The sequence below is a fragment of the Leptonychotes weddellii genome, chromosome 2 (genome assembly GCF_054177405.1).
Source record: "Leptonychotes weddellii isolate Sample4059 chromosome 2, ASM5417740v2, whole genome shotgun sequence".
Lineage (NCBI taxonomy): Eukaryota > Metazoa > Chordata > Mammalia > Carnivora > Phocidae > Leptonychotes > Leptonychotes weddellii.
Window position 1 is genome coordinate 139,784,216 of NC_138370.1, and position 20,601 is coordinate 139,804,816.

Below are 20,601 nucleotides of genomic sequence, written 5' to 3' on the forward strand. Positions count from 1 at the left end.
TTTTGATGCCTGTTTCCTTCCCCAAATTAGGGAAGTTCTCTGCTATAATTTGCTCCAATATACCTTCTGACCCTCTCTTTCTTTCTTCTTCTTCTGGGATCCCAATTATTCTAATATTGTTTCGTCTTACGGTATCGCTTATCTCTTGAATTCTGCCCTCATGATCCAGTAGTTATTTATCTCTCTTTTTCTCAGCTTCTTTATTTTCCATCATTTGGTGTTCTATATCACTAATTCTCTCTTCTGCCTCATTTATCCTAGCAGTTAGAGCCTCCGTTTTTTATTGCACCTCATTAATAGCCTTTTTGATCTCGACTTGGTTAGATTTTAGTTCTTTTTTATTTCTCCAGAAAGGGTTTCTCTAGTATCTTCCATGCTTTTTTCAAGCCCAGCTAGTATCTTTATAATCGTCATTCTGAGCTTTAGTTCCAGCATCTTAATAATGTCCGTATTGATTAGGTCCCTGGCAGTCGGTACTGCCTCTTACTCTTTTTTTTGAGGTGAGTTTTTCTGTCTTGTCATTTTGTCCAGAGGAGAATAGATGAATGAGAGAACAAAATGCTAACAGGGTAACAATGACCCCAGAAAAATATACACTAAAGAAATCAGAAGAGACCTGAAACCAGGGGAGAAGAAAGGGAAAGAAAGAAAAAAAAGAAAAAAAAAAGAATATGATCAGATATGATCAGGCTGGTGAATAGATCAGTGCCACACACTAGATTTTGGGTGTATTTTGGCCTGTTAGAAGAAACTGCCTCCCAAAATTTTAAAGAAAATCTTACATATGTACAAAAATAAGGGTAAGTACTATGAAGGGATGGAATATGACTGTGAAGATGAAAATTATAAAAGATTTTACAAAAGGAATTGATAAGTTGGTTGAAAAAAGAAAGAAGAGAAATTTAAAAATAAAAGGGAGAGAATGTGATCAGGCAGGAGACTAGAACAAAGCCATACACTAGAGATTTAGGTTATATTTTGGTCTGTTAGAAGAAACTGTATCCCAAAATTTTAAAGAGAGAACAACTTATATATATACCAAAAATAAAGTTAACTACAATGAAGGGATAGAATATGACTCTAAAAATGAAAAATAAAAATGTTTTTTAAAAAAGGGATTGATAAGATGTTGGTTGAAAAAGGGAAAAAGAAAAATTAAAAAAAAAAGTTAAAAAAAAAATTACCTTTGAAAGACTAAAGAATCATGGGAAAAAAGCCATGGATTCTATGTGCTGTATTCCCCTAGCGCTGGAGTTCTGTCGTTCTCACTGACTGATAAACTTGGTCTTGGCTGGTGGTTCTTGCTGATCTTCTGGGGGAGGGACTTGTTGCCATGGATCCCAAATGTCTTTGCGGGAGCGGAATTGCCCCACCCTTGCTGGGTCCGGGCTAAGTCATCTGCTTGGGTTTGCTCTCGGGAGCTTTTGTTCCCTGCAAGCTTTCCCTTCAGCTTTGGAGGACGAGAGTGAAAATGGCGGCCTCCCAGTCTCTGCCCCAGAGGAGCCGAGAACTCGGGGCCCCACTCCTCAGTGAGCCCCCAGAGAAAAGCAGTCAGTCACTCCGGTCTCCCCGATCTCTGGCCGCCCTCCGTGCTCACCCGGCCTGTGATCGAGCATTTCTATCTCTGGCACCCGACTCGGTGTGGAGTCTCCAAACCCAGCAGCTCCCTGCGGTGTGCTCCCGTGCCACTCCTCCCGGGGGGAGGAAGGGGAGTCTCCCGGGATCTGTCGCTTGTTGGGTCCCTGCTGGAGGAGCAGTGGCCTGACTGAGCCACGGATCACGGTTTATGGCAACCCTGAGCTGAGATCCCACTCTTTGGCTCCGTCTCTGCAGCCGCCTTCCCTGCTCTGATACCTGGGAGCTCTGCCGTGCTCAGGCACCCCCGGTCTTTCTGTGACCCCAAGGGTCCTGAGACTACACTGTCCCGCGAGGATTCCACCCCCCGCTTAGCCGCTGGAGTGACGTCCCTCAGCGGAGCCCACTTCTAAAAGTTCTAATTTTGTGCTCCGCTGCTCTATCACTTGCCAGAAGCGGCTGACGGAGGTCCCCTCCCCCGCCATCTATCCTCCCGAATATCGCTTCGGATTCACTTCTCTGCACATCCTACCTTCCAGAAAGTGGTCGCTTTTCTGTTCAGAGAGTTGCTGCTATTCTTTTCTTCGATCTCCGACTGGGTTGAGTTCGTAGGTGTTCAGAATGGTTTGATCGCTATCCAGCTGAATTCCTGGGACCAGACGAAATCCAGGTCTCCTACTCCTCTGCCATCTTGCTCCTTCCCCCTAAAGTTTTTTTCCCCCGAATACTACATCCTTCCTTGAAACTTGTATATTTACTCTTAGAGAGACTGAGAATTCGATGTAATGAGTTAATGCAGTGTAGGCAGGACAGGGACTCTCAGAGTTGAGTTTTCTATGTCCAACCCTGGGTGTTGGGTCTGTGGGTTACTGCCCCTTCCCCAGCATCTCCCATATTGTAAAGTGCAAGATAAAGAAATAGGTGTAACCTCTTTGAAATGTTACGTGAATAGCTTTGGAAAAGGATGTAAAAGATTTCACATTATGAGGAATATACTTGTTATTACATTTTAAAGAATACTTGAGGCTTGAAACTTAGAAAACTGATATTTACATAAACTAAACAAACTATGGCCATTAGTGTGAACAGTGCTGGTAATTAGTTTTTAATTGGAATAAAAACATGTTACTAAATTCTCATCATAAAAGACGATAGTCAAAAAAGTGTAAATTTTAAGCCTTAAACATGCAGAGGTGGTGGGACTGGGACTTTAAAGAAAGATGTGTTAGACAACTTAGAAAATGTATTTTTGCCAAGAGCTGGCTGACATTCAGTTCTCTTTGAATATTTAGGACATAGTATTGATGTGGTTTGTAGAAAAATTTGCTTTGCCTATCTTCAGTGTCCAGTCTGCTTTTAACCTTCCAGTGAGTTCTTAATTTCAGACACTGTATTTTTTAATTTTAGAATGTCCATTTGATGTTTTTAGAGAGTTTCAGTTCTCTTTGAAATCTTCTTCTTTTCATGCATATTTGTCCATCTTTGCCTTTTATTTCATTGAACATATTAACCATAGTTAAAGTCCTCTCAGCTAACACCAATACTTGGATTATTCATGGGTTTGTTTAAACTGTGGGTTTTTTTCTTTTTGATTATTTGTCACATTTTCCTGCCTTTTATAGTTTTTTATTTTATGCTAGATATTATACACAAAATGAGAAGCTCCAGATGAAATCTTCCACAATCAAGGGTCTCACCTTTTCTCTATTAGGCAGATAGGGTGAGGACAATACTGATCAGTTTGGTCTAATCAGAGATTGAGCTGCGTTGGCATGGGTTGCAAGTTTAGTAAGATTCAGTTCACCTTTGGATTTTTCCCTTTTTCTTGGGTATGGCCCTTCTTAGACGTTTGATTGAGGTTTGGCAGGTCTTTTTCTCCTTTTTTTCTCCTAAAAGTTGTACCCTTAGGATATTTTGAGTTTGGCTTTTTAGCCTTCCATCTCCTGCAGGTTCCAGTGTCTTGAGGGAGAGACCAATCAAGTGTTGGATTGCTGCAGATCCTTCTCCCTCCAGCAGAATTTTTTCTCCTACACCCTGGGAGACTGTGAGTAATTTTTCTCTGCCTTTCTGGCTTGGTCCCGACCCTTATGCCATGCTGCCTCAGAACTCAATAATGTCTCTAGGGAGAACAGGCTTTGCATTTTAGGGCACATCTAATTTCCAATCCATTGAGTCGCATGCACAACCTGCAAAAGCTTTGTTGATTTCCCTTTTCCCCTGTTGAGTCCCGCTGGTTGTTGCCAAGTCTGATCCTCAGCCCACCCCTAGAATCAACCAGAGAAAATGGCCAGTAATCATCAAATGATTTAGGAAGGGCTTTTTCTCTTCCCTGGATTTTATTTCATCTATTCTGTGTTGTTTTCAGAACTTTCTAATGTTTTAAAAATAATGTGTTTTTTCTTCTTCAATTTATCTATTTCTGTTGGTAGTGGAGTGTTGGCTTGACACCAGCTACTACATCCTACTCAGAAGTGTAAGTCTGCAGCTACTTTTACTTGATGTAAAGAATGATGCTGTTCTTTGCATGATTGAAGGAAAAGAATTAGATGATTGTTTTTATCTTGTTTTTACATTTTATTTGAAACTTTTTCAAATTCAGATACAAGTAGAAATAGTTATCCAAAGTGGAAAGAACATTGGCTTTAGGGATGCCTGGGTGGCTCGGTTGGTTAAGCATCTGCCTTCTGTCAGGTCATGAACCCCTGGGACCTGGAATTGAGTCCCGCATCAGGCTCCTTGCCCAGTGGGGAGCCTGCTTCTCCCTCTGCCTGCTCCTGCCCCTGCTTGTGCTCTCTCTCTGACAAACAAATAAATAAATATTATCTTAAAAAAAAAAAAGAAGAACATTGGCTTTAAAGCTTGGAGATCTGAGCTTGAATCCTGTCATTTCCCTGAATGGTGTACATGACCTTGGACAAACCATTTAAATTCTGTAAGTCTGTGTAGTTAATGTATAAAATAGAAATATACCTCAAGTCATGTTTTATTGCATGAGGCAAGGTATAAAAAATAAAATACATTGTGGGTGAATCTCATTGAGACTGAGGAATAGAGTAGAATGGGTGTTTTTCAGACCTTAGAATCACAGAATATTAGATTATTACTAAATTTATTAATTTATTTAATTATTAAATTTAGTTTTAGAGTAAGTTGGATGGTCAAGGCCAATAGCCTCGTTAGTAACTTCGATACTTTTTGCATGTCATAGATGTGTTATTTGACAAGTTACAGATTCTTTACAAACTCATAGCTCTGGTGTATAATGGAAAGAGCATCATACTGAAGGCCATACAATCCTGGTTTCACATCCTAGCTCTACCTGTTTCTAGTGCAGCTTTAAGTTTCTTAACTCATTTAAGCTGTAGTTTTCATACGTACAATGAAAGTAAATCAAGATGCCTTATAGATGCTTTGTGAATATTAAATAAGGTAACAAAGGGAAGACACCTAGCATTGGGTGTGAAGATCAATAGATAGTATTCCCTATCCCTTTTTGTTTCTCTAGCTGTCCATTATGATCACTTAGCAAGTGACTTTTCCCTTTACCTGTTGGTCCTAACCAGTGTTTCATTCTTGTGTAATTGCATAGTTTTTAAAAATCCCTGATAGTAATACTTTGATTATACTAGCTTAGTGAAATTCATTTGTCAAAATCCCTGATAGTAATACTTTTGATTATACTAGGTTAATGAAATTCACTTGCCTTATGAACAGTTTTTCTGATCTTCTGATGTCAGTTAAAACTCAGTTTTAGCTTTTAAAAACATTTATTTGAGTATAGTGGACTCACAATGAATGCAGTTTTTGTTTTTTGACATGTTATCGGTATTGACTGAAATGTTATCAGAGGTTAGTGGATAACTCCCTTAAAATCATGTGCAATATTTTATATATTTATGTATATGTACCTTTTTCATCATTCACCAAATAGAGTAACCTAAAAAAGTTAAGAATCACTAGTCTAAGTCATAAACTCTTGATGAATTGTATTTACGCATACCGTGTTTAATTATAGTTTTGATACACAAAATACCTGCAGTTGCTTAGCTTATCTTCATCTCAAAATATTACTTTGGACAAACAGTACTAAAAGTGTTGTTCTAATGATACTTTGGTGGATGTTTTAGTTTATCTAGGTTATTTAAAAGTTAATGTTCATACGAAGTTTTTAAAAGGAGCCTTTAAGTATAGGAAGGGAATTTGTTTAAACATCCTTTTTTTTTTTTTTTAAAGATTTTATTTATTTATTTGACAGAGACACAGTGAGAGAGGGAACACAAACGGGGAGTGGGAGAGGGAGAAGCAGGCTTCTCTCGGAGCAGGGAGCCGGATATGGAGCTCCATCCCAGGACCCTGGGATCATGACCTGAGCCGAAGGCAGACGCTTAACAACTGAGCCACCCAGGCGCCCCTCTTTAAACATCCTTTTGAGGAATCTAATCATAGTCTAGTTTGTCTTTTTGTTGAATCCAGATTTTTCATGTGTCACAATACTGAGGTACACCATTTAATTTTCTGCACATCACTGCAATATAAGACATACTAATCCAAAAGAAACAGGTAAATTATGTAATTTTCTCTTGTTAATTCATTTAAAATTTTATATGGTTTCCTTCTGATGACTTATAACTAGAAACATTGTTGAGTCACTTATTTTAGCAATTTGAATTTGTATGGATGTCAAAAGAAAATATAGTTCTTACTTGAAAATACTTAAAATACTTTAAAAAATGAGATTATGCATGTATTTAAAGCGTTGTTCTAGTTAAAGCTTAATGCATTATAAATTTAGAAGTTTAAAATTAAAACTTGTTTTAAAAAAGAAATTGAGCATTTGAAATTGCTCTTTGACATTGTGATATGAATAAATCTCATTCAAATAAAGTTTGAGTTTATTGAGTTAAATTTTTAAGTTGAAATAGCTGAACTTTTATAGTTATTAGTATTAGTGAGATCTTCTATTTATATATCTTGCTAACATATTTTAGCATCTTTATGTTTTCAAGACTGATAAGAATGCTGTTTCCTTGGGAAAAATTCAGAGAAATTTTGTTACAGCTTCCACATTAAACATTTTTTCCTTTGGCTTTGAAGTACTTTAAAATTCATGAGATTTCCATTGATTTTATTAGCAACTTCTAGAAAGCCACTTTTTGAAAAAACACTTTTCAAACAATTTATTGTGATAAACGAATCACTGGTAATGAGTATACTATTAAATAATAGTGTTAACAAAGTAGGGGAATAATACACTCAACGTTTTCTAAATGATTCCTTGCTGCCCTGAATGACTTATTTATGTCTAATGGCATGTAATTTACTTATAGGGGATACTAATTTATTCCTTAGAAAGTAATGATATTTAGAAAAAAATGGCAAAAATGCTTCATAATAAGCCAAATTTGAATTTTCAAGAAACCCTAATTTTCAGTTGTGCTAACTTAAGTATTTCTAGGTGCTTTATAGGTACTTTACTATTGTAAGCTTACTTTAGATGCCTCTTTGGAAGTTGGTAGGAACATGTCATACCTAATGTAAATTTTTTATTAATCATTATTTAATTAGCCATTTTGTGAATTATCCAGGCCATTTTACATCTATTAAGGTTTTCATGTTTTCACTTATGTCCACAATTCTATCAAAAAATTAAAAGGAATCAAAGGCAATAGAAATAGAAGCCAAAATTTCTATCCTTCTATTACTACTACTTGTTACTTAAAGGTCTGTTTATTTAGAAATTGAAATGGTTTTGAATCTGTTATTTTTTACTGTAACATTGCCAAATGACTATATTATAGTTACTTCACCTGTGAGAAAAATATAATTAGCAAGGTGTTGAAATGAAGAAATGTGTGAAAAAAAGTTAAAGTGAGCTCTGTGATAAGGAAGATAGGTGGGAGTCCAGATTCTTGGGGCTGTCCCCTTCCAGACCAGGTTAATGGCATATTATTCTCTTAAAAACTTGTTTTGCTTGCATGGTGTGAGTTGGTGGTCTGGGTCCTTTTAATTAAGAATCCATGATAAAATTAGATTTCTTGTTGATCATCTTATGCTACAGGACTGAGGATTCATTGGTAAAGAACCACTAACCTGTCCTCTCACCCCCAGGGTGTGAACACTGAAAAGGATTAAGGCCCACTGTAGGGAAGCTAACATTGAAGCCTGTACTGCCCTTTCCCCTGTTCTTTTCAGTTAAATAGAAGATTTTTAGTTCCCATGACTATCAATCTGGTGCTTTTCACAAGCACCAAATTCTTTTCAGAAAATTAAGATGACTTATTTTTAGAAATCCACTGGCCTAGAATACTGAAAGATGATTTTTTGGTATTTTGTGTTGACAGGCCCTGTATGTACTAATTTTTTTCTGATGCATCTTAGTTTGCTTTAATTTATATTGAATTTGATGATTGATACAAACTTTTAAAAATCAAGAACAGATTTTTATATGGTTAGGTTTTCTTGTCTAGTAGTAATTAATAGAGTTTGGCAGTGTTGAATCTTATATTTCTTTAGAAATAGCTATCTAACAACCCTGTGGACATAAACTCTTAACTTTTATTTCTAGATGACTGCAATTATAAGGTGCTTTCTTTTCATGTTGAAAGGCTTTTAAATAGCTTTTATAAATGCTGAGGTGTCATATATTTTTTCAGTATTTGCTAAATTGGTATTGTATTTAAGCTTGAAAATATATTTTGATTTTTTTAGCTAAAATAATTGCAGAGTATTAAACATTCTTGGTAGTTAAAGCTTTTTTTTTTTTTTCCATTTAATTTGAGCTTTTGTTGTTACTAACAAATAATTTGTGGCACAGTTTCTTTCTTTCTTTCTTTCTTTTTTTCTCTTTCCTTTTTTAAATGACTGCTAGAATCTATATACTTGTCACCTTAGTGTCCTAGAAATGTTCCACTTAGATCAAGGGTTCCTTTCTGGTTTTGTATGTTCTCACCTGCTCCTCACTGTAAATCATTGAGATGTCAAGTGCAATGATTAATTAAGCTGCACGTGCAAGTGCTTTTTTTTCACCTGTCAAGCAGGAAAGAAGTCTTATCGCAAGATTAGATGCTGCTAATTCACAGCTTTTTCTCCAGACTGTCAAGTATGTAGAAATATTTTATATTTAGATGCTTATTCAGAATATTGCATATCAGGGTTTGTTTTGTTTTGAGTTCTTAAATATTGTAAGATACAATTATTATACCAAACCCTATCATTAAACTCCTAATTAGAGGCGAAGAGTAAATTCAGAATTCCTACATAAATATTTTGGAATTTTAGGTTTATACTTTGTAATTACCTTTTATCCAAAAACTGCTAGTTGACTTCAGTTACTTAAAGTAACTATTTTAAAGTATCTAAATTGATTTTGTATGTACCCTGGGATCCATTTCTAATGAGATCCATTCTTATTATAATATAGCATAGGTTTAAATTTGTGATGAAATCTGATGATGGTAACTACACTTTTTTCTTTGAGTAATGAATATTTGCTGAATGTAATGTTAAGCTTTTACTTTTTATATGTTGATGTAAAACCTTGGACTTGGATAGCTTGTTCTCCCCACCCTAGTTATTTCATTCTCCACCCCCCTTTTTAAACATCAGTAAAAGTAAAACCTCAAATTGTATAGTAATCTTAATCTATTATTAAAAAGTCCTAGAAAGGAAGATTACAAGGTAGATTCAGGTTTTGAATCGGTTTTGCCATTGGTTTAGCAGCGGGTGGGCAGGCAGATGCCTGCTCAGAGTAGAACCTATTGCCATTTTTCACCATTGATAGAGTAGCCTTTCAGAGTCAATGAGCTCTGTCAATGTGAGCTTGTCAAGGCTACAACTTCATAGACCTGAGAGGCGGTTTGAGAGGTCAGCCCTTTTCAGGTTCGCTGTGATGCAAATGAACTTTAATGCTTAAACAACTATTGGAATTTTTATGTCTGCTCCTTGTTCTTTTTTCTTCACAAAGTCATTGACGAGACATTCAGTGCTTTTTAAATTGGAAGTTGCATTGTGCTAAAGACCTAGTACAGATTTACGGAGGGCTGAAAGCAGTTAGATCATGTTCTTTTCATGGTGCGATTAGAATCAAATCGATTTCCCTACAGCCTTCAGCATTCAGATGGCAATTTTAACAAAGCTTGGGGGCTAGACAAGGGACAAAACGACTGAACTGAATGTTAATTACACTCTGCAGCCTTATTTTCTTTTGATTTGGGGCTGACTGGCAACTAAATTAACAAAAAGTGTGACCATAACTGCTGCCCTATTTTCATTTAAAAGGAGAGCTGCCTCTAAAAGGCTATCTTTACAAAGAAACAAGTGAGGTCTGCTGATCATTGTTAACAAGGGCACTTTTTTTCCTTTAAAATTCTTGCCCCCCAAAAAAAAACTTCAAAAAAAGTAATGTGATAATTTAGTCGTTGGCATATTATTGCTCAGAGTTAGGGGATTTTCCGATTTTTATGACATAAGCTTGGAAAATGGTAATAGCGGGTAATTCATTGGTAGTTATGAATTATAATTGGCACCTATGTGACTAGTGTATCTTTAGTATGTACAACATGCTAAAAGGTAGTATGGTAACTTAGATTACAGTAGATACTTTAAAGAAATATTAACCATTTGTTATGTAACATTAAACTATTCAAAACCAGCTTGATCCTAACAATTTTTCACCTCATCCTTGCTTGACCAGCAAGTTTTCATATTTGATTATTAGTACTCATTTAGTTGTGCACGTTAATAGCGCTAGATGCTTTTTTCCTTCCCCTGCAAGGAAGCTGCAGCTGCACCAAGTTGCAGTTGATTCTTGTGGCAACACTGTCTGTCCCTTTTGCACCTGCAGCTGTGTCAGTCTCATCCTAACACCTGGCGTCATGAATTATCCTCTCTTTTATTCATACTTCCAGGCAAGACCCATTTTATGCTGCATAAGATACTGCAAAAATCAAGTGTACTGAAACATAAATTTCTCAGTTGATTCCTTTAACAGTAGTATTGATTTAAGCATTTCAGTATCATTTTTGTTGGTTTGTATATAATATTTTGCCTCTGAAAATCCTTATCTGTGGAATAATTAATAAACAGGCTTTTAAATTTGGGTGTTATTTTTAAGTATGATGTGAGAATTTGTTTTGATAGCTAATTGATTTTTTTATCTATTAATGTTTAATTATTTTCTTTTTGATTTTACCCTAAAGTCATTTGTATTTTGTTAACTAATATTTAAATAATTAGTTTTAAAATATGTATGAAGGAACTTTTATCACTAAGTACTGCAAAAATATTTTTGAAAGAAATGGGGATTAAAATTTATATCATTTGGTAGATGACATTAACTTTTTATTTATTCTTATTTTTATTTTTTTGACATTAGCTTTTTAAAAGACTTTGATAGTTTCATATCAGAGGCTGATAAGTTTGAAACAGTTAAAAAAAGATACAGTGCTGAAGAATAAAACCATATCTTTATTAAAATAGAGTACTGTTTCTGTTCAGGGTACTACTTAGTACTAAAATGTTGAAAGTGTTACAGACCACCATGTACTCACTCAGTCACTGTCTTCTACCTCTCTCCTTTTCACACAAAAAACAGCTGCAAAACAAAGTTTTTCTAAAACCAGTCAAGAGTAAACTTTTTTCTCATTTGTCTTCCAGACACGAAGATCGATTGAGAAGTTATTAGAATGGGAAAACAATAGGTTATACCACAAGGTGAGTACCACAGGGAGCAGCTTCGTACTGTTGGGGTCTGAATTGCACAGTATGGAAACAGATGCTTTTGTTGAACTAAAAATATGAAAGGTGGACAAATGGGTTAGTCTGTATGCTGCAATAAAATAGAGCTCATTTTTCTTCTTTTACTCTCCTACTTGTCTAGCTGTGCTTGCACTGGAGACTGAGCAAAAGGAAATGTGAAACGAATAACATGATGGAATATGTAAGTTAAAGGGCTGTTTTGTGAGTTTCTCTATTAAATGATCATTTATTTTGCTTCTGATCTTATTCTTTCCATGATTATTAATCAGCAAAGGTGTCAGGAGCTTAATCTCCTGAGCGCAGGGATTTTCTACGGTTCACAGATGCATGGTTTCATGTGCAAGACTGATTTATAAAGTTATGAATGACTTGAAAACAAGGCTTCACTGTGTTCTGAAAAATAATAAATTAATTGCCAAGATAAAATAGCCTGAACATGTGTTGATGGAGTGTGAAATTTTAGATGCTGTATAAAGAATAACCACAACTTTGGTTACGCAGCAAGTCAGATATGGCTTTTTTATATAATGCTAATCAAGTTTCCAAGTATGGAAGAAAACCTTTCAGCCAAGCCGTTGGAGCTTAAGAAACCTTTAGCCTTTATATATTTTAACTGCCCATACTTCAGTGGCCTTTAAAGAATCTTTCAAAATGTTATTAGAATATTGTTTTGTAAAAATTATCTTAAAGCAGGAGAGGAGAGGTTGCTCATCCTGTATTTTTTAAAAGATATCTAATTGGCATATGTATACAATGAATTTTAGAGTTTATTCAGTATGGGGTTTAATTTACTGACTCCTTGATTTACTTGAACAATTTTTCTCCTTTCAAGTTCAGAAGACTGTAGAAAATCATGAATTTTTATTTATTCTCCCCTGAGCTTGGGTGTTTTATTTTAAATATGGAAAGGTTATTATATTAAAAGAAAAAGATCTGTGGAAGAGTTAATTGTTGAAAATGAAAGTCATATTCTTTGTGAAGTAACCAGACACACTTCTGGCAGATTTTGTCTATTCTCTGAAACAATATAGCCATCATAGATAGTATATGTATGTGTGTGCATGTGTGTGAGAGTGTGTGTGAACAAGAGATTGATTAAAACAGTGCTTAAATAGTTGGAAATTATCATAAAATCATTTTTCTCTGTAGCATTTTCCCTTTCTTTCATTATCATACAGTTAAATCCCATTTCTAGCCTTGAACATAAAAGACATCTTAAAAATGTCTTTTTTCATAGAATAGCTCTATTCACTGAATCAAAGAATGTAGATTTTATCATTATCTATTATATCAAACATGTTAATTTATGATGATGAGAAAGATACTTGATACTTTTTTTTATTAAGAAATGCTAGTCTAGTGCTTTCATCATAGATGGTAAGAGTTTATATATTTTGGGGGGAGGGATGATTTAAAGGATTTTGTGAAAAAATACTTGCTATATTTATGAACCGAAATACTAACACATTTCTAAATTTACTTGGGAAAGGAAAACATGAAAGTTATTTCCAGTGCTGTTATTTCCAGATAGAACTATAAGAACGTCATTCATTCATAAAATGCACTCAAATATTCATGTTTATTTTTATGACATTCTTTTATTAACTAAAAATAAAATAATTTAACCATCCAGAACATTCTGAACTATGTACTTTGTAAAATAGTGTAATTTATCATGAATTTTTAGATAAACACTTTTCCTAAAGCCATATTATTTCGTATACCATCATAGAAGATACCCAAAACAGTTGTTCAAAGGAAAAATATAGGGGTAGCTGGCTGGCTCAGTCCGTGGAGCATGTGACAGGATTGTGGGTTCGAGCCCCATGTTGGGTATAAAGATTACTTAAAAATACAATTTTTTTAAAGGAAAAATATATAAAAATTGCTACAAAAATGTGTTTTTTTCTAAGTTTTCTCAGAGTATGTATATTTGTGATAGTTGCTTGGGAGAATAACATAATTTCAAAAACTCCTTAAATAATTTTCAAAAGTTAAGATAGCAAAATAGTAAGAAGAAGAGTGCTTCATTTTTCTAATGAATTGGGGCCCTTTTTACCACATATTTCTCTTTGACCTCAACTTTTCTTTAACTTACAGAAATTTCATTTGTTAGTTAAAAGAAAATGATTCTCCTTGATTATATTTTGAATATTGGGGACAATCTAGAAAAAATACCAACTTGATACCAACTTTTCTTTTATTCAGATACAGTAGAATAGTGTGATTTAGAAGACGTAAGACAAGTGGCCAGTTTCTATGTGTGGCTTCTTTCTGTGTGTGAAATGAGGTTGTAGGATATATTCTTTAAAAACTAATGATAATTCAAATATAGTCAAAGGTAGCCTTTATTTTGCATTAGATGGTAAACACTGTAAAATGTGATGCCTACACCTAAGAACTGAAATTTATGAAACTGTCTGATGAGGACATGTTTGAAATATAGAAGTGTTTATTGAATGTTGACTCATAAGTAGTTTAAACATCAAATCAGGTAGTTTAATCATCAAATTTTAGAGCTGCAATGAATTTTGTCATCTAGTCCAATCCCTTTATTTATTATATGAGGAAACTGAGAAACAGGAATCTAGCTCAAATAAAAAGCTATAGGAAACCAGTGAACATTTTGTTGGCAAATGCCAGGTCAGAAGAGTGGCAAAGGGTGGCACCGAAGGCTTAGTACAGGATAACTAAAGTAGGAGAGAAGTATTTTTGAGCTGTGTGTAGAAGAGCCTTCTTTATTGAGACAGATCAAAAGTCAGGAGAATTGAAGAGTGAAAATGAAAGTTTCTGGCTCATTTGGCTAAATGTAGAAGAGTGTCCAAACCTGGAGGTTATATGAGGACAAGTTTCTGAAAGAAAAATGAGGAGTTCACCAAACTTGGAAGCTGTTCAAATAATGTTTTGTTTAGCATCAGTTTCATACAGAGTTGGAACAAGGGAAAGAATTGATTGTCGTTTAAGGCAACTCACATTTGGAATAAAAATTAGCTCTGGTCACCTTGTGTTTTTCTGTGTTAATGTGTTTTGTTTTTATTGGTTTTCCTTTAGTTTCATAGTAAAAGGTCCTTTGGAACAAATTTAGTCTTTAATATTGCTGACCTAAGAAGAAAAGAACTTTTTTCAAAAATTAAAGAGATAAAGGACCCTTTATCAAGAGATTACGTATCATGGTAGGGTAAAGTGAGAGCAAATCTAGAACCCAAAGACCCATGGAATTGGGTGAGATAAAAAGGAGGAAGGCCAAAGAAATAAACATTAGGTTGGTTGTAACCACATAGTGCAGTAGAAAGGGCAAGGCTTTGGAGTTAAGGTAGTCCTGTGTTCAAATATTGACCCCACAGTGCGTGGTGTTATATTTACTTGGATCATCAGTATCCTCATCTGTAAAATGAGGGTAATAATACTTGCCTCATGAAGAAGCTCTTAGGATTAAAAAGATATACAGAATATGAGACACTTGGTATGTAGTGAGTGCTTAAGAAATGCTGGCTCTGGCTCCCTTCGTCATTTACCCCCGCATGCATTCTCCTTCAGGGGCACTGTCAAAACTGCTGTAAGTGATGGCATAGAATGGAAATTTGTTTAAGATAAAAATTTATTTAAATCTTTTTAAAACTTTTTTTTCTCCCTCTACAGGTCATCCTCATAGAATTTTTACCAAAGACACCGATTTTTCGACCAGATTAGCATTTACTTTATTTATAGAGACTTTCCAAGTATGTTGTCTTTCCAATGGTGCCTTGCTTGGTGCTCTCCTGGTGGTGACATAACATTGGTTCTACAGAATTGTGTGGTGTTCTTTTCTGTTTTTGTTTTTTTTAAATAACCGCATGTTCTAAGTGTGCATTTTTGTCAAACTTTGCAAATTATTTCATACAGATGTTTAATACTTAAGTTATTGTGCTCTTTTCTGTTATGTATTCTGATTTTCAAGGATTACTTTTTTTGTATTATCGAAAAAATACATTTGAAATTAGCATAAAAAGTGGCCAGCCTTTTTTATTTTATCACCAAGGTACACACAGTCCTTTATTTATTAATTCCATAATATAGAAGAACACTTTTGTAAGGCTCTACTTACCTATTCTAGCAAGCACACTCTTTGTATTATTTTTCTTCCTTTTAAAATTTAAAACCGTTATTATTTTAAAATAGTAAGTTTTCTTTAATAGCTTTTTGGAACCTAACATATCCTTTCCCGTACAATTCCTAATGCTCTGTTTACAGCAGAAATATCTGTAACATTATGAAGACCTATCAAAAATTTTTGACAGTATTTCTGTCTTCAGAGGTAGTAAGGCAGGATTAAATTATTTTTATTAGAATAGACAAATAATGAATGGTATGCATGCACCTAATGGTTACTAGAGCTCAGGATCACAAAATATAGTAGCATTACAATCTGTGTATATTTTTGATCAAGATGATAATAATGGCCTTACTTGCATTATTTTTTATTGTTTATCAAATCTTATATAGCAAAGTATGGAAATACTCCTTTTAAAAATTTCTAAGGAAAATATTTCTCCCAGTCTAACATAATTGTAGAATGGATGTATGTTTCTGAAAGGTTTTTGAAAGAAAGCAAAAGTTGTAGAATTAAAAGTAAGCTGGTGTTTAATACCCCATTGATATTTAGAAGAGATTATTACTAAGAAATGGAGGACGTATTTAGTACTGTTTTTATCCAGTAGTTCGCTTTCAGTCCAGTTATGTATACTTTTTTGATTGAAAATGTGACATATAAGTTTAATCAGATTAGCTTGTTTCTTTTAAATATATACAAACATACATACTTTTTCCTTCCTTTTGTTGTACATATCTCCATGCATTTTAAAACTTTCTAAATTTCTGAATGGCCTATGTGTAAATTTTTGTTTTTATAGACCTGAAATTATAAAAGTTTTAATGTGTGTCAAGAACTTGTTCCATACAACTGTGGTATCTAGCAATAATGTGAATAACTTTTGAAATTATATAAACTATGCTTACTAATTTGTATTAAGAATTGGTACCACTATACAGTATCTTTTCTCCTTGTATTAAATCTTTTAAATACCAGTTTCATTAATTTATATACCTGTATTTTTTAAAAGTATTTCTCTGTACTCCTCCAAAGTACTGTAATTCTATATAAATTTGAATAGTTGGATTCTAGTATCTTAAATCCTATATCCTGTATTGGACATCAGGAACTATCTTAAAAACTAGGGTGGTTTTTTTTTTTTCACCTGAGTATTATTTGTTTCCATTGCTCCCCAAAACACTTAACAACTTGAATTTATAAACCACTTTTCCTATGAAGAGCTCAAAGTACAAATAATTCAGACCCCTCTCGCTTTATTGACCTTGTGTCCAGGGTATGTCCTACCACCTTAAAGTAGTAGAACTAAAAGGTAATGCTATTACAAAAACTAGTATTCCTATATGGTTTCAGTGTGAAAAATTACTGTCTGGAGAAGGCTAAAATCTGCCTCAGGATTCAGAAAGAGCAGAAAAATATAATTCTGTAGGCTCTGCAACACAGTGTTCTATATCTAAAATTCTGTAAATTTGTAGAGTACCATATTGATCAGCTTTATAGGAAGAACTGTACCTATTTCGACATAATTTTTTTCTCCTGTTACTAGTTTTCTGGAAATTTTAATTTAAAAATTATTCCCATAAGAATATTTTAACCTAAGATAATTTTCACAGTTGATAGTATTTAGTTATAGGAATCCCTTTAAAGCTTTTCTGATTTGAGAGGCATGGCAGTTGCTTTAAGGTCCTGAGAAATGTGCACTCTTACATTTCCAATGTGTATATAGAAAAGAACCGTGAATGCTTAATATGTGGCATTACCATTAGCCAGTTATGCCTTGAGCAGTTAGATTTCCATGTTTGGGTTTTTATTAGTAGCCCCCAGTAAGCCTGCTGGCTTATTCTTTCTTGATTCATGAATCTAAGTGCCCATGTTGCTGGAAATTAGAAATGTCAGCGATGCCTATGTTGTATGAACATTAGTCCAAAGGAAGTACTTAAAATGATAATTGTTCTTCAGTTCCTGTTTTCTAACTTAAAGTTTGTGAGACATGAACCATAGGTACTTTTAAAACTGGCCAAGAAAAGGTATCATTGGCGGAAAATCTAGCATATAGATTTTGCATAGGCTAAGTGAATAACTTACGATCTTTTATATATTACTGGCATTTTACAGGTAGTCCATCATTCTTGTGTAGAAACATTTACTTTTCCAAAGCTTATTATATTTTAATACACTACTATTATATATCTGAGTTAAAAAATATACTCTAGAACCTAAAGGCTATAAGTAAAATTCAAGTGACATGTTTAGCTTCTAAGGCAGATGCTGGCCCTGCTCACAAGAGGGTCACCTTACCTATATAAGGTCATCAGATGCTTTATTAAGACTCTTTAATGGCTAGGTTCCATTCATTTGAAATATAAACATGTAATTTTGGCCTAAAATCAAGAAGTGTTCAAACCTTTAATAGTAAGCAATAATTTCCTTTCCTTATTAGAAAAACTACTTTTATAATTGAACATTTTAAATCAGGAAGAACTACAACTTTGTCCATGGCTGTGTTTTCAGTGTTATTTGTAGACAACCTCTGATTGCTTCTTTATATTAGTAGACACAGGCAAACTATATAAAACTTTGACAACATTCCATATCAATCTTGGGTTATAAAAGAATGATATTAATAGTAACATGTACAGCTGGATCCACAGTTGCATGCGTTCAAACTACAGTAGTCTTACATAACATTATGTACATAGACTTTTAACTTTTATGGTATTCTGCTTCACAATTATAACGTTTAGCTGCATGCCTGATTTTCACTGTAAATATTTGGTTTGGTTCAATATTGGTCAGTAGTACTAAATCAGAAGTACAATCTGTTTAAAACTGTCTTTGACTGAATTCCAACATCTAGTCCTGGAACCCTCTTTCCTTCTCCTATCCTGCTGAAGCAGTGTGGGTCCTTTTGCTGCCCTCCTGATGTCCAGAGTCTTCATCCAGATACAGATATAGTTCACCATTGCCTTTTGTTTTCCTTCCCCAGAGCTCGCAGTACAAATGGTAATTCTTTTGCATTCTTAGCTAGGTATTTAGAAGGCCAATTAAAGTGAGTTAGTCACATTAAGTGATTAATGGGTGACTCTCCATTCTGCTAAGGTGGTACTTGCATTTTAAAAGTTTCTAAACTCAAATTTCCCATTGGAACAGTGGTGCAATTGATATTTTCCTTTTCAACAGACCCTATTGGTCCAGACTTCGCAGGGAAAGAATAATAGGATGGTTGCATGTGAGGCTTCTCAAACCACCATTTCTGAAGAAAGCTGATTTATATCTACTATTATGGCAGAAAGAATAGGCTCAAGGCCAATCCTAAACCAAATAAACCAAACTATTAATTATCCCATAATAGTTGTGTTAAATACACTTTCAGATATAATAACCAACTTTATGTTATTTTTAGGAACATGCCTTTTATATAAGTTGAGATGTGAAGGTGATTTGTCTTTAAAACTTGAGTTATTATCTTGTTCTGTACTTTTACAAAGATGTTTAGATAGTAATGTAAGAGAAACCTAAATATTGTTTATATTATTAGTCATAATTCTGTGTACTAGGGAGCAATATTCCCCTTCCTCCCACAATGGTAAATTGAACAACAGAGGTTGTTTGTAGCCTTAATAGGCAATACTGAAAATAGAAATTCAGAATGCTAATCCTGATTTTGAAGTTATTTCTGATGTTCTGAGAAATCATCAAATTACTTGGCTTCTTTGCATTTATCTTTTTCCACAAAAGGAAGATACTGTGACTACCTCATATTTTAAGTCATTTATTTTGCTGTTATTTACTAAGTCATATATAAAAGTAGAAATGAATAAGTAGCTTTTTTTTGACTTACTTACAGAGTCAGCAGAAACCTGAGTTACTATCAAATTTTGCATTTAAAATTAAAGAGAGTACTCCCTATGTATGTATATATTTATAGTAATGATTTGCATGTTTAAAAATCACATAGACATTAAGTACAATACTTGAGAAAAGTTTCTTTCTAATAAGACCCTTTAAGATGTAGTTACATTTCAGATACTTAAGCAAAATCATGCCGCCCCCCCCCCGCTTTAAATAGCATCTCCTCTACTTCATAAACATGGTGCTCTGAATTTGAGAGTTGACTGCTTTTTTCTCTTTATGAGGGATAGATAGTGTATCGCTTTCTCAGCTCTTTATCTCAGAAATATTTCAGTAAACTATCCATACCAGGCATTCTTAATTTTGGCAGATAAGCCAAATTGTATGTATTTGTTTTTAAAGAAAGTCAGCCAGCCTTTAAGAGAAGACAAGTAACGGATCAGTGTTTTGGCTACTCTACTGGACCATAATACATTCTCAAACTGCAGATTTCCTCTCCTGTTGGTTCGTAATTTAGTATAACTGGTTCTAGTTCTTTCTTGACATAAATTCTGTATGGATTTAAAATGTTCAAGAAGGAACGAACATTCTGTTCCCTCAAGAAACCTTTTGCACTAATAAAAGACCACCTCCTTCTTTCTCTTCTAGTAGCAGCTTATTTAATTAGGTAATTACAATAATCTCATTGCGTTGCCATGAAGTCTTCATAAACAGGAGTTTGTTTTAACTGAAGTTATCAAAGCTCTTTTAAAGTCTCTCTTTTTACATTTGTTGGAGCTAATGAATGACATTTTGTCCTCTCAGAAGAGTTAAGCATTATGAAGCTGGCAGTGGAAGCAAGGTAGACCTGATTGGAAAGCAGTGTGCTGAAATCTGTTGGCTGAGAGAAGTAACTATATTGTTTCCCTACACTTTGGTTTACGAGGGGCAAAATTATGCAATGGTGGGGAATTGCACAGAGCTTTATGCTTCCTTTTATATATTCTTTATGTATTACAATGGAACTTGTTTTTTTTTTTTAAAGAAAAAATACTGTTCTAGATAGAGTTTTCCTCTGCTATTGTCCTTCGAGAAGATAACGGGAGGCTACCTTGAATATTCTTTTATTTATCTTTTATAATGTAAGTTTGACAGTTTTTTAAAAAACACTAAATAAAGAATTTTAGGAATTTATTCCTCTATCCTTAATAAGCATGGAAAGTTTTCAAATAAAATAATCAGAAACTTATGGTAGGGGAGCAGTTATGCAGACCCAAGATCAGGGTCCCTATTATGTTTTCAGGTATTTCTAGTTACATTCAGGTAAGTCTAGTAACATTTTAAAAAATGAA

General features: G+C 34.2%; 1 protein-coding gene across 2 annotated transcripts in view; it reads left to right on the forward strand.

The window, feature by feature from the left end:
• The window catches only part of CHIC2 (cysteine rich hydrophobic domain 2), a 64,582-nt gene extending 44,296 nt beyond the window's left edge, over window positions 1-20,286 (forward strand). For both annotated transcript variants that reach the window (XM_081812373.1, XM_081812372.1), the window contains 3 exons: window positions 11,230-11,286; window positions 11,453-11,512; window positions 14,971-20,286. In XM_081812373.1, coding sequence (XP_081668499.1) covers window positions 11,230-11,286; window positions 11,453-11,512; window positions 14,971-15,021 — 168 coding nt within the window. In that variant the 3' untranslated portion in view covers window positions 15,022-20,286. The remainder of the gene's footprint in view (window positions 1-11,229; window positions 11,287-11,452; window positions 11,513-14,970) is intronic.
• The last annotated feature ends 315 nt before the right edge of the window (window positions 20,287-20,601 follow it).